Source organism: Ylistrum balloti, unplaced genomic scaffold (assembly GCF_031769215.1).
Source record: "Ylistrum balloti isolate Yb309-2 unplaced genomic scaffold, AGI_CSIRO_Ybal_v1 Utg369972, whole genome shotgun sequence".
Taxonomy (NCBI): Eukaryota; Metazoa; Mollusca; class Bivalvia; order Pectinida; family Pectinidae; genus Ylistrum; species Ylistrum balloti.
Window position 1 is genome coordinate 1,116,877 of NW_026782064.1, and position 16,875 is coordinate 1,133,751.

General features: G+C 33.5%; 2 protein-coding genes across 2 annotated transcripts; one reads left to right on the forward strand and one right to left on the reverse strand.

The window, feature by feature from the left end:
• Positions 1 to 258: 258 nt before the first annotated feature.
• LOC132547681 (all trans-polyprenyl-diphosphate synthase PDSS2-like) lies at positions 259 to 4,986 on the forward strand. Its single transcript, XM_060211471.1, has 6 exons — positions 259 to 653; positions 1,235 to 1,372; positions 2,281 to 2,479; positions 2,963 to 3,211; positions 3,884 to 4,012; positions 4,240 to 4,986. Exons 1-6 carry the CDS (start codon positions 373 to 375, stop codon positions 4,393 to 4,395), a joined length of 1,152 nt encoding a protein of 383 aa, XP_060067454.1. The 5' UTR covers positions 259 to 372; the 3' UTR covers positions 4,396 to 4,986.
• A 6,783-nt stretch (positions 4,987 to 11,769) lies between these two features.
• On the reverse strand, positions 11,770 to 16,244 carry LOC132547694 (uncharacterized). Its single transcript, XM_060211495.1, has 3 exons — positions 15,960 to 16,244; positions 13,614 to 13,794; positions 11,770 to 13,260 (listed from the first exon to the last, which is right to left on the reverse strand). The coding sequence occupies exons 1-3, from the start codon at positions 16,128 to 16,130 to the stop codon at positions 13,148 to 13,150; spliced, it is 465 nt and encodes a 154-aa protein (XP_060067478.1). The 5' UTR covers positions 16,131 to 16,244; the 3' UTR covers positions 11,770 to 13,147.
• Positions 16,245 to 16,875: the final 631 nt, after the last annotated feature.

The following is a 16,875-nucleotide window of genomic DNA, read 5'->3' on the forward strand; positions in this document are numbered from 1 at the left end:
GCACGAAATGACCCATGATGTGACCCATTGATTGTGGTTTACGTCACATAAGATGTGTAAAAGCTTGTATCGTTGAAAAAAAAAACATGCAAATAATTACAATAAAAAGTAAGTAATTCTAGGGTTTTGCACTAAATTTAAATACATTGTAAATACTATCTTTTCTATCAATATTGTTCAGGGGATGATGTGTGAACTTTATTTTTTAATTATTTTCGCCTAAGCGACTGCTTTGTGACGTTTTTCACAGAGCAATGACATGCTAGAGAAAGTTTCATAATGTTGCTGTTGATATGCATAAAATGTGGTTAAACTTTTTTAGGTAAATGTGACAAGAAGGGGACGAAGCGGTAACAATTTTAGATAAAGAATATGTTTTTGGTACTTCCCCAGACTGTTCGATATGCGTTTGTACGATCGAGACCAATATGTCCGCGGTGCCTTCAACTTCGGCAGCATGCATCATGGCCTTGGTGCGATACATCGAGAAAACGACCTAGTTGGAGCAAAGCCGTGTCGGACGCAGAAAAGATCGTGGGATATCCGACGTCGTTCATGAGCCTAAGGTGTCTGCTTAGCGATGAAATTTCCAATGTTGCGATGCTTATGAGGAAATTAGTTGGAACAAGACATCCTCTCCTGAAAACTGCAAGGTGACATACATTTTGCTCAGTAATGCTAATTGTTAAATGTTTAACCGTGAATCTTTCTGGCTTTCTGGGGGCCTCTTAATTGGCGAATAAAATCTTAACTGTATTGTAATTGTGGTCTTCTTATAAACAGCTCGGGGACGGGGCATACATTTCCGTATGATACGCGAATTAGACTAGCCTTTTATACGAATAGGGGTATGTGTTTGCGGACAAAAAATTAAATTCGAGAGAGATAATCAGAATCCTTCAGACTACTTGGAAATGAGAAGGATATTTGTCTGAATTTGTGATTCCACACTGGTCATTTGTTTTCCGTGTTTGCTGTGTCATGCTGGGTTTACCATCTGATAAACAGCAAGGGCCTTGATGAGACGGTAGTAGCTGGTGACTACCACACTGAACAACATACACGAGGCTCATGACATGCAGTGTACGTGTAGTCGTGTACGGAACATTATTACGGAACTGGATTGGTGTACTATTATAATAAACTGTATCGTATTTTCATTCCCAAATTCTTTGTTCTATATGTAACAAATCACAAATGTGATAACTAGTTCTGTTGTATTATCTACTTCTAGAGGTCTTGTTGTGGATGGAAAATATAACATGCAGACCAGAGGACTCATTGTACTCCTTATATCTAAATCAGCAGGGGCTGTTCAGAGTGTGTTCCATAACTCATCAGATCCAGATATAGTTGATGGCATTCACAAAAGGTTTGTTTGCTACAAATGTTCACATTTTATATGCATACATACTTATGAATTATTCACAAATTACATCCTCTATTGTACAATTGTATTATATGTGAATCTGTTGAAGAAACTGAAACATTATTGTGATTGTGATTTGATTATCAGATACAATGTTTTCATTTGCTGTATATTGTTATATCATTGTTACAATTTCCTTAGTACTGTAGGATTCAAATGACTGATTATTTAATGATGCAGGCCTCCAATTTAACATTTTTTGTTACTTGCTGAAAACAGCAAGTGCCTTAAATTTGTACTTGCTAAAATGACTTTACTTGCTATTATCGCAAATCTCCATGTTCAAATAATTTGTTTTTTGTGATTTATAATGTATTATCTTGCTTCATCCAATACATATCAATATTATAGAAGGACTGCTTTGTCCCAATATTTACACTTTGAAAATAAAAACAATTTAATTCTGTGAAATGTTAGGAATAGACAGGCACTCACAATTTGCATCTGATGAATCCACTTGCTGAAAAAAGCAAGTCATTATTTTTTTCTTCTTGCAATTCTTGGATTTTTGCTTGTAAATAGCCAGTAAAAAGCCTTAAATTTGATGCCTGTGATGAACACTCCAAGTCCATGATTTATTTAAACTTGGATTTACATGCATGGGTATATATCATCTCAACACGATTCTGTAGTACAAATTTATAAATGTTAAGAACAAGACAATTTTTACTGATTTTTTTTTTTGGACAACAATGTATGGGAATAGATTATATGCTTTCCCCATCATCATCCTATAACAATGGCCTCATGTACAATGTGTCATATTTGTATAATGTCTTTTCTCTCATCTTTGTATTGGAATAGAAATATGTTTATACCCAGCCCCTAACTTTTACCCATTGATTCAACAGTCAGCGGACATTAGCAGAGATTACGGAGATGATCTACACAGCAAACCTGATCCATAAAGGTGTGATCAACCTCTCGGCCCTCACACCAGAAGATGGCCCTGCTCAGGACATGGAGTTTGGAAACAAAATGGCAGTTCTTAGTGGAGACTTTCTATTGGCTAGTGCCTGTACAGGATTAGCAGAACTGAACAATACAAAGGTGAAGTGATAAAGTGCTCTCATTGAGTGCTATATATTTTGCAACATGATTATTTATACTTATATGAATTTTTATGTCATTCATTTAAGAAATATTGACTTAAGACACATAATAGAGCCAAATGAATTTTTATGTCATTCATTTAAGAAATATTGACTTAAGACACATAATAGAGCCAAATGAATTTTTATGTCATTTATTTAAGAAATATTGACTTAAGACACATAATAGAGCCATTTCATGATGACAACAATTACATAAATGAAAACATTTTTATTTACTGGGATATATGGTATATAATTTAATGGTAATTGCAGATATTCTAGTCTTTTCTTATGTCTCTATTTTTCTTATGTCTCTATTACATCTTTAATTTGAATAAAGATATCCTCTGGCTGTTCATTTTCAATTGCTTGCTCAACACCAATTTTTTTCAGTTAAAGAGGAACATATTTTTAATACTAATTTATATGTCCTGTTCAGGTTGTTGAAAACATATCCTTGGCCATTGGTAATCTGATGGAATCCGAATTCACTGACCTGCGAGATAAGGATGGAAAACCAGTACTGCCAACAAGTATTAGGTTTGATGATTGGATGCAACAGACATTCCTGGCATCCGGAAGCTTACTGGCCAGAAGTTGTCAGTCAGCCATGGAACTTTGTAATCATGACAAACAGGTCTTACACGCTGCCTTTACCTTTGGGGAAAACATGGCATATGCACACCAGGTAGATTATTGTTTTATGTTAAGGGAGCTATTTAAACAGTAGAACCAGGTAGATTATTGTTTTATGTTAAGGGAGCTATTTAAACAGTAGAACCAGGTAGATTATTGTTTTATGTTAAGGGAGCTATTTAAACAGTAGAACCAGGTAGATTATTGTTTTATGTTAAGGGAGCTATTTAAACAGTAGAACCAGGTAGATTATTGTTTTATGTTAAGGAAGCTATTTAAACAGTAGAACCATAGAGCGCTATTTATTTACATTTAAGTATAAATGGAGGTTACAAGCAGAATAGTTAATACTGCTATACAATATATAAGGTATCTCAAAATATTTTCTGCTGACTAGTAGTATATGTTTCATAGATGTTCTTAAAACACAACATACGAGTATCTAATTGGTTGTGATATATGAAAGTCTATTTGCTATGCAATGTGATTGTTATTGAAGAAGTATATGCTCTGTTCCAAAGTAGATTGTTATTGAAGAAGTATATGCTCTGTTCCAAAGTAGAATTTGAAATTCAAGAGTTTTTCCTCTTGAAAGCATTGCATTTTGGAATGCAAGTCTGATATAAGTTTTACATAGATATACAATTTTAAGTATATATATCATTTCTCTTGGACACTCGTCGAAAACCACCAATGCTTATGGGTATGATTTGTACTGTGTCAGATGCAGGAGGATCTGAAACCATTCCTGAATCCACAAGATCATTTACCTGAATTAACCCTGACTTCTGCTCCTGTCATCAAATATCTAGAACACAGTCAAACGCCAATAGACACCTTTAACTTTAAAAAGGTAGGATACCAGAGTCTGATGTGTATTAGTTGTGTGAATCCTTTACATAAGTATGTTCATTCATCTGCCAGCAGGAATGTGTTTTAGAAATATTTATTAATTGAAGCCTTGTTTAACAAAAGGTTGCAAATAATTAACCTTTTTAAATCTATAATTATAGTTAAATATTCTCTTTTCATCAAATTCCTCTGAAAAACTAACATTTGTTATTTTTCATTCTATTTCAGATTGTGTCACTAGTGAAGGAGAGCAAGGCAGTAGAGGAATGTGAACAGCTTTGTTTAGAGTATGGAGAGAAAGCTAAGGCAGCTTTGAATGTGTTTCCAAAATCAGACGCTCATAATGCATTAATAAATATAGTGAATGCTACTGCTGTCTCGTAACCAGTGTTCTGTGTGAGTGCGTGTGTGGACAAATGTTTAAGGCTTTCATTCGGTGTTGTAGAGATGACGTTTATCACTAACTGTTTTGATTGTGATTCATTTGTGATGATTATCGGGTATACTGTTTTCCCAAAGGAGAATGGTTCTATTTCATGTTGCTCTGGACGTAATTGTCAGAACAGAAATCTTTAACTTAGTTAAGAACATGTTATTTTTGTATATGAGTTGAATGATCCAGAGAACAAAATTGCATAGATAATATGTTGTAACTAAGTTATTGTATCAGATATCACTAAACAACTTTGGTAAATGTTAACTGTAACTTGTTTTTGCAATATAATTTTCAGATTACATTTGGATTTTGTCATTTTGTACACAGTCATATTACTGGATTTCTTGATGAACAATCAACTATCATTGGGCTTAGATATATAGGTAAGGTAGAGAAACAATGTTTTTTTTTTGAAAAAAATACCATTCCACAATTCTGAGATTAAGAATACATGACCTGAGAAGCTAAAGTTGGAAGTTTTGTGTTTAGCTCAATTTCTCATCGAGCACTTAAATGTGTATTCCAAAATGCAATATACTTACCAGTAATGTAATGTATACTGTAGTTTTACATACTGTATACTGTAGTTATACATGTTGTATACTGTAGTTATACATACTGTATACTGTAATTATACATGCTGTATACTGTAGTTATACATACTGTAGTTATACATGCTGTATACTGTAGTTATACATACTGTATACTGTAGTTATACATACTGTAGTTATACATGTTGTATACTGTAGTTATACATACTGTATACTGTAATTATACATGCTGTATACTGTAGTTATACATACTGTGTACTGTAGTTATACATACTGCAGTTATACATGCTCTGTAGTTATACATACTGTATACTGTAGTTATACATGCTGTATACTGTAGTTATACATACGGTAGTTATACATACTGTATACTGTAGTTATACATACTGTAGTTATGCATACTGTATACTGTAGTTATACATACTGTATACTGTAGATATACATGCTGTATACTGTAGTTATACATACTGTAGTTATACATGCTCTTTACTGCAGTTATACATACTGTATACTGTAATTATACATGCTGTATACTGTAGTTATACATACTGTAGTTATACATACTGTAGTTATACATGCTGTATACTGTAGTTATACATACTGTATACTGTAATTATACATGCTGTATACTGTAGTTATACATACTGTAGTTATACATACTGTAGTTATACATGCTGTATACTGTAGTTATACATACTGTAGTTATACATGCTGTATACTGTAGTTATACATACTGCAGTTATACATGCTGTATACTGTAATTATACATGCTGTATACAGTAGTTATACATACTGTAGTTATACATGCTGTATACTGTAGTTATACATACTGTAGTTATACATACTGTATACTGTAGTTATACATACTGTATACTGTAGTTAGCTGTATACTGTAGTTATACATACTGTATACTGTAATTATACATGCTGTATACTGTAGTTATACATACTGTAGTTATGCATACTGTAGTTATACATACTGTATACTGTAGTTATACATGCTGTATACTGTAGTTATACATACTGTAGTTATACATGCTATATACTGTAGTTATACATACTGTAGTTATACATACTGTAGTTATACATGCTGTATACTGTAGTTATACATACTGCAGTTATACATGCTCTGTAGTAATACATACTGTATACTATAGTTATACATGCTGTATACTGTAGTTATACATACTGTAGTTATACATGCTGTATACTGTAGTTATACATACTGTAGTTATACATACTGTATACTGTAGTTATACATACTGTATACTGTAGTTATACATGCTGTATACTGTAGTTATACATGCTGTATACTGTAGTTATACATACTGTAGTTATACATACTGTATACTGTAATTATACATACTGTAGTTATACATACTGTAGTTATACATGCTGTATACTGTATTTATACATACTGTATACTGTAGTTATACATACTGTAGTTATACATGCTGTATACTGTAGTTATACATACTGTAGTTATACATGCTGTATACTGTAGTTATACATACTGTAGTTATACATACTGTAGTTATACATGCTGTATACTGTAGTTATACATACTGTAGTTATACATGCTGTATACTGTAGTAATACTTGCTGTATACTGTAGTTATACATGCTGTAGTTATACATACTGTAGTTATACATGCTGTATACTGTAGTTATACATACTGTATACTGTAGTTATACATACTGTAGTCATGCATGCTGTATACTGTAGTTATACATTCTGTATACTGTAGTTATACATACTGTAGTTATACATGCTGTATACTGTAGTTATACATACTGTATACTGTAGTTATACATGCTGTATACTGTAGTTATACATACTGTATACTGTAGTTATACATGCTGTATACTGTAGTTATACATGCTGTATACTGTAGTTATACATGCTGTATACTGTAGTTATACATGCTGTATACTGTAGTTATACATGCTGTTAACTGTAGTTATACATGCTGTAGTTATACATACTGTATACTGTAGTTATACATGCTGTATACTGTAGTTATACATACTGTAGTTATACATGCTGTATACTGTAGTTATACATGCTGTTAACTGTAATTATACATGCTGTATACTGTAGTTATACATACTGTAGTTATACATGCTGTATACTGTAGTTAAACATGCTCTGTAGTTATACATACTGTAGTTATACATGCTGTATACTGTAGTAATACTTGCTGTATACTGTAGTTATACATGCTGTAGTTATACATACTGTAGTTATACATGCTGTATACTGTAGTTATACATACTGTATACTGTAGTTATACATACTGTATACTGTAGTTATACATACTGTAGTCATGCATGCTGTATACTGTAGTTATACATTCTGTAGTTATACATACTGTATACAGTAGTTATACATGCTGTATACTGTAGTTATACATACTGTATACTGTAGTTATACATGCTGTATACTGTAGTTATACATACTGTAGTTATACATGCTGTATACTGTAGTTATGCATACTGTATACTGTAGTTATACATGCTGTATACTGTAGTTATACATACTGTATACAGTAGTTATACATGCTGTATACTGTAGTTATACATACTGTAGTTATACATGCTGTATACTGTAGTTATACATGCTGTATACTGTAGTTATACATACTGTAGTTATACATGCTGTTAACTGTAGTTATACATGCTGTATACTGTAGTTATACATGCTGTAGTTATACATACTGTATACTGTAGTTATACATAATTTATGTTGTAGTATGGGCATCTGAACCTATCAAAAATAGTACACGAATTAAAATATTTTGTGTTTTGAAAGCAAAATTATTAGACTCAGAGATCCTGATTCACATCAGATGCAATTTTTAGTTATATTGAAACAAATAATGTAAAGAATTGGACAAGTTTTCCTGGTTATGAAGGGTGGTAGATTTTTGGTGAAACTGCCACCTCTGAATAAATTTCCAGAGAATGCAAGATTTGTAAAATGTTCTATTCGTGTTTTACAATGCATCAGTATTTAATTTACTTTGTGTGTTTTTAATCTGATCAGTTACACAAGTATAATGATTCTAAGATTTATCGATAGAATCACATTCTTGACTCTCTGTCATAAGTGTAATTATAAATATATATCAATGTAAGCATAAGGAAATACATACTCCACCATAAGTATGGGGAAATATTTCCAATGTAAATGTGGTCACAGACGCAAGTAGAGGGACAGTCATATTTCCATCAAGTACATGGGGAAATTTATATTTCAACTTTGAATATAGCAAAATTTATACCACCATCAGTAGGTTAACAAAAGGGTAATTTATATCTCAACCTTAAATAAAGGGAAATTATATCTCAACCTTAAATAAAGGGAAATTATATCTCAACCTTAAATAAAGGGAAATCATATCTCAACCTTAAATAAAGGGAAATTATATCTCAACCTTAAATAAAGGGAAATTATATCTCAACCTTAAATAAAGGGAAATCATATCTCAACCTTAAATAAAGGGAAATCATATCTCAACCTTAAATAAAGGGAAAGCATATCTCAACCTTAAATAAAGGGAAATTATATCTCAACCTTAAATAAAGGGAAATCATATCTCAACCTTAAATAAAGGGAAATCATATCTCAACCTTAAATAAAGGGAAATCATATCTCAACCTTAAATAAAGGGAAAATCTCAATAAATGAACCTTAAATAAAGGGAAATTATATCTCAACCTTAAATAAAGGGAAATCATATCTCAACCTTAAATAAAGGGAAATCATATCTCAACCTTAAATAAAGGGAAATCATATCACAACATTAAATTAAGGGAAATCATATCTCAACATTAAATAAATGGAAATCATATCTCAACCTTAAATAAAGGGAAATTATATCTCAACCTTAAATAAAGGGAAATCATATCTCGACCTTAAATAAAGGGAAATCATATCTCAACCTTAAATAAAGGGAAATCATATCTCAACCTTAAATAAAGGGAAATTATATCTCAACCTTAAATAAAGGGAAATCATATCTCAACCTTAAATAAAGGGAAATCATATCTCAACCTTAAATAAAGGGAAAGCATATCTCAACCTTAAATAAAGGGAAATTATATCTCAACCTTAAATAAAGGGAAATATATCTCAACCTTAAATAAAGGGAAATCATATCTCAACCTTAAATAAAGGGAAATCATATCTCAACCTTAAATAAAGGGAAATCATATCTCAACCTTAAATAAAGGGAAATCATATCTCAACCTTAAATAAAGGGAAATCATATCTCAACCTTAAATAAAGGGAAAGCATATCTCAACCTTAAATAAAGGGAAATTATATCTCAACCTTAAATAAAGGGAAATCATATCTCAACCTTAAATAAAGGGAAATCATATCTCAACCTTAAATAAAGGGAAATCATATCTCAACCTTAAATAAAGGGAAATCATATCTCAACCTTAAATAAAGGGAAATTATATCTCAACCTTAGATAGATAATGTGTAAGAATAAGATCAGAACAGAAGCAGTTTATGCCACGAAATGGTCACAAAGATAATATATGGTTGTTAAACGAGTAGGTCAAAGAATTGTTCTCAAGATAAGCGAAGAACCTCAAATTCAGTTTTTGATACAGTATATAGCCGTACAATGACGAAAACGGTAGGATACAGTTTCTTCGACCTTCTAAGGCTCGCTAGTCATACAGCCGTTTCGTCCTTCCGAGACTGATGACGATACAGCTGTTTCGTCCTTCAGTGACTCGATAGTGGTACAGCTGTTTCGTCCTTCTTAGACTCGATAGTGTTACAGCTGTTTCGTACTTCAGTGACTCGATAGTGATAGCTGTTTCGTCCTTCAGTGACTCGATAGTGATAGCTGTTTCGTCCTTCTGAGACTCGATAGTGTTAGCTGTTTCGTCCTTCTGAGACTCGATAGTGCTAGCTGTTTCGTCCTTCTGAGACTCGTTAATATTACAGCTGTTTCGTCCTTCTGAGACTCGATAGTGTTAGCTGTTTCGTCCTTCTGAGACTCGTTAGTATTACAGCTGTTTCGTCCTTCAGTGACTCGATAATGGTACAGCTGTTTCGTCCTTCTGAGACTCGTTAATATTACAGCTATTTCGTCCTTCTGAGACTCGATGGTGTTAGCTGTTTCGTCCTTCTGAGACTCGTTAGTATTACAGCTGTTTCGTCCTTCAGTGACTCGATAGTGGTACAGCTGTTTCGTCCTTCAGTGACTCGATAGTGATACAGCTGTTTCGTCCTTCAGTGACTCGATAGTGTTAGCTGTTTCGTCCTTCAGTGACTCGATAGTGGTACAGCTGTTTCGTCCTTCAGTGACTCGATAGTGATAGCTGTTTCTTCCTTCAGTGACTCGATAGTGATAGCTGTTTCGTCCTTCAGTGACTCGATAGTGATAGCTGTTTCGTCCTTCAGTGACTCGATAGTAATACAGCTGTTTCGTCCTTCAGTGACTCGATAGTGATACAGCTGTTTCGTCCTTCAGTGACTCGATAGTGATAGCTGTTTCGTCCTTCAGTGACTCGATAGTGATAGCTGTTTCGTCCTTCAGTGACTCGATAGTGATAGCTGTTTCGTCCTTCAGTGACTCGATAGTTTACAGCTGTTTCGTCCTCCAGTGACTCGATAGTGATAGCTGTTTCGTCCCTCTGAGACATTATACATTTGATGTTCTTTTGAAATGATCCTATGATGAAAACTTTCAAAATATATGAATTCAAACTTAATGCATCGACCCATAGATATCCGACATTCATTTCGACCAAGTTTGTTTTTCAGTTTACGTCGCCTACTTTGTATAAAGATTTCAGTCCCCAAATCTCACTGGCGATTTAGTCGTTCAAATCTGCGATCACTTTGTCGATACTATTTAAGAAATACAAATATGCTGCTGGGAGAGGTAATTAAAATGCATCTTAATGCGTATATGGTAAAGTTAATTTGGGTAATAACAATTATAGATCTACATGTTTTGGTACAATTGTGGTAGAATTGTAAATCCGTTCACGATATGTATGTCTCGTTACTGGTCATATTACTGGAAAAGAACTCCAGAGTGTACCTGTTTTTAACACGTCTGATAAGTCTCGACGTGATGAGATCCGCTCAAGACTTTGACCTTTCTGTGTTGTAGCCGCGATAACACACATGCTCTTCTTGTAGTACATTTAAATATGATGCAAGTATAAGTAGGAGATTGCTTGTATATGTACATCGTATCGCCTCGGCGCTAGATTCACTCAAAAGATTGTTGTAAAAATTAGAATAAGATACAGTAGAGCTAACTAATTAATTAAAACAGCACCATACACAGAACACATAAGCGAGTATAGCTGAACAACTTCTTCAGTGATACTAGAGACCAAATGTGAGGTAAAGGAGAAAAATTCAGATTGACCGAAACAAATGTTAGATAAATGAGGTGACTTACTGCTGGTCTATGAACCTCCACAGGAAGAGTTGGTCGACTGTGCTGTGTTAATTACAGTGGGATATATGCTTAATTTTTGTGCTGCTATGTAAATGTTTTGTCTCCTTAAAATGTATAATCTACACGAATTTAATACTCTGACCTCTGACCTACTGAAACTGAATTGCGCAATAATGTTAATGGTAAATATATATAGAGATGTATGGGTTATGCCGTAACGTCATGCCATGTAAACGAAAGACTTCCGCCGACAGGATATGCTGTATGAACGACACGCTCTTCAGAATTGTTTTGTAATACTTTATTAGACTAAAGGGACGTCAATGTACACATGTACGTTGAAGTTTAACTATGTCAGAAAGGCAATATTATAAAGGTTACCATGTCTTCATAGTATACCGGGTACGTTTAGGTAGTCTCGTGTCCTTGGTCAACTAGATAATTCCAAGCAAACAGAAGTGATTAGGATGTTGCAAGATAGCACAGACTTTATAACTGTTTAACCATAGGTATCCGTATCAATAATAAGCAAGTACAAACATGTATACATTTATATATACTGCATATATGATTACAGCAATTTATGGTACATATTTGATTCTGCGCATCAGATATTTTAAAATTCAAGTTTGAAACATCTATTTTTTATTTTTCCCCATCCTGTTATTTGTAAGGATACCGTGGAACTTTGAAATGATATTGTATACATGAAATGTAATAAGATATTTTAAAATGTGGTCATACATAATAACCATCTCTACTTTAATATCAAAAGAGCATGGACTCGAAGCTTGAGAAAGCGGTCACAGGAACTTGTCTACCAAGTACACAGAATAAAACAGGCAGATAATTTCAAGGTAGATTATAAGCAACTTATACAAAGAAATTTAAAAACAAAATTGTAATAAATTAATTGCTGATGGTTTGAAGGTCAAGTTATACTACAGTCGAACTCCGTATAACTCGAAGGCCTCGTTCACTTCGAAACATTTCGTCGGTCCCTGCGTTTTCTTTTGTTTGTTTGTATTTTTTCATTCTACATTAACGGAATAAAACTCTTGTGAAGAAATATGATCAATATTGCCCTGACTAGCAATATAGACTATCCAAACTAAAAATATAACTAAAGTTACACCTTGTACATTCTTGATTGTCATTCAGTAATATATTTATTAACGAAAGATATGTAAGTTGGACTGTGAGATAAGTACACCTTCTCTGATATTATAATGTTTTTTGAGCGATTTGGATTTTCCAAAATTTCCATCCTAGTATTACTGAAGAGACACAGAAAGAACAAAATGGTTGTATTGTCCAATTCAATGCATTATAAGGCACACCTGTTGATAGATTCCCATTTTGTTGTATTTTTCGTTTATGAGGTAATATCGGAAAAACAGGTTAGGAAATTGGCCAGTTTCGATTTTCACCATCTCCCTGCTTGTTTTCCACACTTTCGGCCACCAGTACCATTGCAGAGTCCAAGGAAGATGATGGGCGTAGTATTCATTGATCACTCGTCATATATTTTGCCCATCATTAACAGGATAATTTACATGTTAATTGGATTGATTTACACTGATACTTTTTCATCACAAATCATTTGTTTTATTAGCTTTATTACAAATAACAAACATTGAACTACAAAAAGCGATATATTGACAAGATGCTGGTAATGGAACAATATTATTGTGTAGCTGTGTTGTTCATGATTTCATTGCAAGGTACACGAAGAGGAAGTAGGTGGCGCTGTCAATGAAGGTTCTGAACATGTGACGATAATTCCATCGATCAATGGCACCACGGACCCAAGTTTCACCTGTAAAATAAAGACATGCAAAATTGATACATCAACCATTTTTCAGTGTTACACAAATTTCTTGTACATAGATCCTACCTGTTTGAACAAGGAAAATGGTTTTTCGTTTTCGGGGAAAAAATCCTATATTTTTTCAAAGTAAAAGGTGTTAAAACATATCACAAATCGACGAAGGCCGGAATAATATGTTTTATCAATGTCTACTTCGAATTATAGCTCAGAAATGATCTTTTGTAACACTGAGATGGACTGTTTGGTCGATGTTTTAATTTTCGTATGCTTTTCAATATAAGTGGTTATTACACATATAACTGTGCTAGACTGTAAGGAATATTAAAGGTATACATTGATACCTTTCTTTTCGACCACTCCTTCGTCCAGTAGGATGTTGATCTCCGGGAGCATCATTACTACCGTGTAGACACCTCCAAGTACAAACTGGACGGGTCCAACCAGCCAGTGGTACTTGTACTCGGAATCGTCAAGGAAAAACAGGGCCGTCGAACATCCAAATCCTATCAGGCCGATCGACGGCTACACAAGAAAAAGTTGAAACATGTACAGGCACATATACATACAATTACCCATAATACCTGTATCTTAACGCATAGAACCAACAGGAAAACAGTAATGCTTTATAAATACAATTATTGTGTTTTGATAAAGAAATCGTAGGATTTAGTGGAACCTGTCTGAATAATGAAGTTACCCCTATATATATAATTAAATAAGATATAATTTCACAGGGTTTCTTTCCTGTTTCAGTGTTTTGAAGTTCAAATGTACAACAGGTGTTGTTGCCAACTCCTAAAATCATTTATATATGGACTGTCTCTATCTTAGCATACTTTGTTAGTTATTGTATTTTTTATTGTCTGTCAATCTTAGCTCACAATTAATTCAAGCACAAAGTATTTTATTAGAATACAATTTGTAAACACACAAAGTTTGTACTAGAAGTTGGAACCACGTGTAAGAGTGGAATAGTTAACAATATATTATTTCTTTATTGGTGCTATATTTAATCATTATCCCTGGTACATGTACCTGTGTCTTTAATTATCTACATTTTAATGAAATTGAAATCAAATTTGCGAGTAAGGTAGATAATCAGGTAACATTGCTGATTTACTTATAAATTAATTATCAAGTATTTCTCGGCGTTGTTTGTAGGGCAGTTAATCCCCTGATAACCACGGATAAGTTATTTAAAAGATAAACTACTAAATATTATGATTATTTCTATCAATTTTAGGTTGTCACGATTAAACAACTACGTGTAACCCGCACATGTAAATGTTTTGTATAGTAAGTTGTATTACGTAATTTACACACACCGCTAACAAGAAAAACAGCCGGTTTCGTGGAACCTGACATTACATCCTGGAATTTTATAACGAAATAACAAGAATTCTGTGTAATTACTTAATAGATGTTTACATTAACGATCAATTGATGACAGTTAAAACATCCTGGATAAAACCCGTTCAGAACTTACTACGTTTCCATTTTTAGCGAGGGAAGTTTTCTCGTTATAGCTATTAATATGGTAAGGACACTTGTACATGACTAAGTTTTCGAGGAAATGATCATCCCTCCATCGCTTTCCCTGTAAAGCCATCGTCACACATCCTTATCGGATGGTTAATGTTAATCAGGAAATCTTCACTTTAATACGTTTTTCTCTTTTTTTTTTTTTAATTTTTTTTTGAAAGCCGAGTCACATACACAAGTATTTGCTCAAGAATGAATACAACGATCTTGAACATAAGTTTAGCTGCGATTTGATTACGTATGAAAATGTTTTTTTACTTGAAATAGATTGTCAGACGATAGCACACTGTATTTTTTAGCTGATAGATGATATGTACAATGTAGTGTGTGTGTAAGACATCCAATTAATTTTGTATTTGAATACAGAGGGCACAGTCATGTGACTAGATATCTCAATACGTTATCTTTAATCTGTAGTGGCAAAAATGATTTGAAGATGACAGACTATGACCGATATAAAGCGATCTGTTATATCCTGGTCCAGAGAAACTTAGAAATCACCTTTACACTGAAAGCACTTGACAATAGCTCACGGAACAAAAATAAGAAAACCAATAAGATTAAGTGTGGTTTTTATTTTAAGGAATTTGCACCGTGTAACAGTTTTCTTTCTATCAACGTACATCGACAAAATATCTTTAAAAATATCTAAACTTCGATGATAAAATGTAAAAAGCATGCTACAATTTTAACATTTATTCGTCATTAAATAGGGAACGTTTTGGCACTGGGAACAGAAACACATTCATATCCAACATACATGTATTTAGCAAAAACAGATATTTTTATATAATGTATAATTAGAATAGAACGAATTGACTTGAGCAAGTCTATACACTATACATAACTTTACAACACGCTATATTGTAACAGAAATACACAGATGGTATGTGCAGGTGTTATACTTTGCTTGACTTGTTTTAGCGGATTAAAACCTTGACCTTTACTTCTGCTACAATGAATCCGTGGCTACAGATTCCCGATAACACAATTTATAAAATTATATGCCAGCCCGTGCTCAACATACTACCTTCCCTATGGTTCTTGTCAATATGAAATGGATCATTTTCGGTAACGCAGGGTTTTATATGCAATATCCATGATGTATGTATACATGAAACTAATTTCTACATTTGCCTCCTTACCAGGAACTTTTTAGCAATATTAAAGCTGTTGGCCCACTGTTCTCTCTGAGCCTTCACTGGAAGCGGTCGGCGACTGTAATGCTCCACTCCATTAATATATAATGCTCCACCTGAAAACAGCCCCATCGCAGTCGCTGCTCCAAACTTTAAGCCTTCCACTAAGGTAAACATATTTATGTATCGTTTAAGTTCTGATTTATACTGATCCTGCTGCACTTTTTTGGCGTACGTGAGTGAACACAGCAAACCACAAGTCTCGGTAGTCTGAATTACGGCAGCGAGTCAATGTAAGTTCGGTAGGCAGAGTGTACCTTTGTAGGCCATTTAACAAATAGTTCTTTCACCGACACAATCTGCTGCACTAAATAAACACCAAGGTTTCTTTCCTAATACAAGAATTGTGTGGAGCGTCAAGTTCACAAAAAGGGTAGATTTTATATCAAAGTAGGTCAAGCTTAGAGCTCTCACCGTGTGCACACTTCACTCTCCTTTGGTTGCCCTTACCTGTCATCGTCATTACCTCGTGAATGATTTGAAATATGAAGGTCATTGTCAACTCTCCCTGTTTATTTTTGATTACATTCTCATATCATGTCAAGACGTAAGGCTAGTTCCCTTTACAGGAACTTGTCATTCCTCACTGTTGCTCTTACAATACAATGTACGTCGTCCTCTTTTCTAACGTACCATCGTCACTCTCCTCGTACATTTTGTACCCGTGATATTGTTATATTTATATTACAACAAAATTATATAATATGTTTATAAGAATACATGAAATATATAGTTAACCTAATTACTTATACATCAATATCTTTGCTGTTGCTGATGTGAAGGGAGACTCAAATGTATTATTCATTTCCGACATAATTATAATCTTTCACCAAGCTGATATTCTAAACAGAATGTCTGATAA

Excerpts from the sequence above, each read along its gene's own strand:
- LOC132547694 (XM_060211495.1), bottom strand. The coding sequence starts at position 16,130 with ATGTTTACCTTAGTGGAAGGCTTAAAGTTTGGAGCAGCGACTGCGATG. Across the intron at positions 13,795-15,959 it reads ATATTGCTAAAAAGTTCCTG|CCGTCGATCGGCCTGATAGG; the intron begins GTAAGGAGGCAA and ends TTTCTTGTGTAG. Across the intron at positions 13,261-13,613 it reads AGGAGTGGTCGAAAAGAAAG|GTGAAACTTGGGTCCGTGGT; the intron begins GTATCAATGTAT and ends TTTATTTTACAG.
- LOC132547681 (XM_060211471.1), top strand. The coding sequence starts at position 373 with ATGTTTTTGGTACTTCCCCAGACTGTTCGATATGCGTTTGTACGATCG. Across the intron at positions 654-1,234 it reads CCTCTCCTGAAAACTGCAAG|AGGTCTTGTTGTGGATGGAA; the intron begins GTGACATACATT and ends ATCTACTTCTAG. Across the intron at positions 1,373-2,280 it reads GTTGATGGCATTCACAAAAG|TCAGCGGACATTAGCAGAGA; the intron begins GTTTGTTTGCTA and ends TTGATTCAACAG.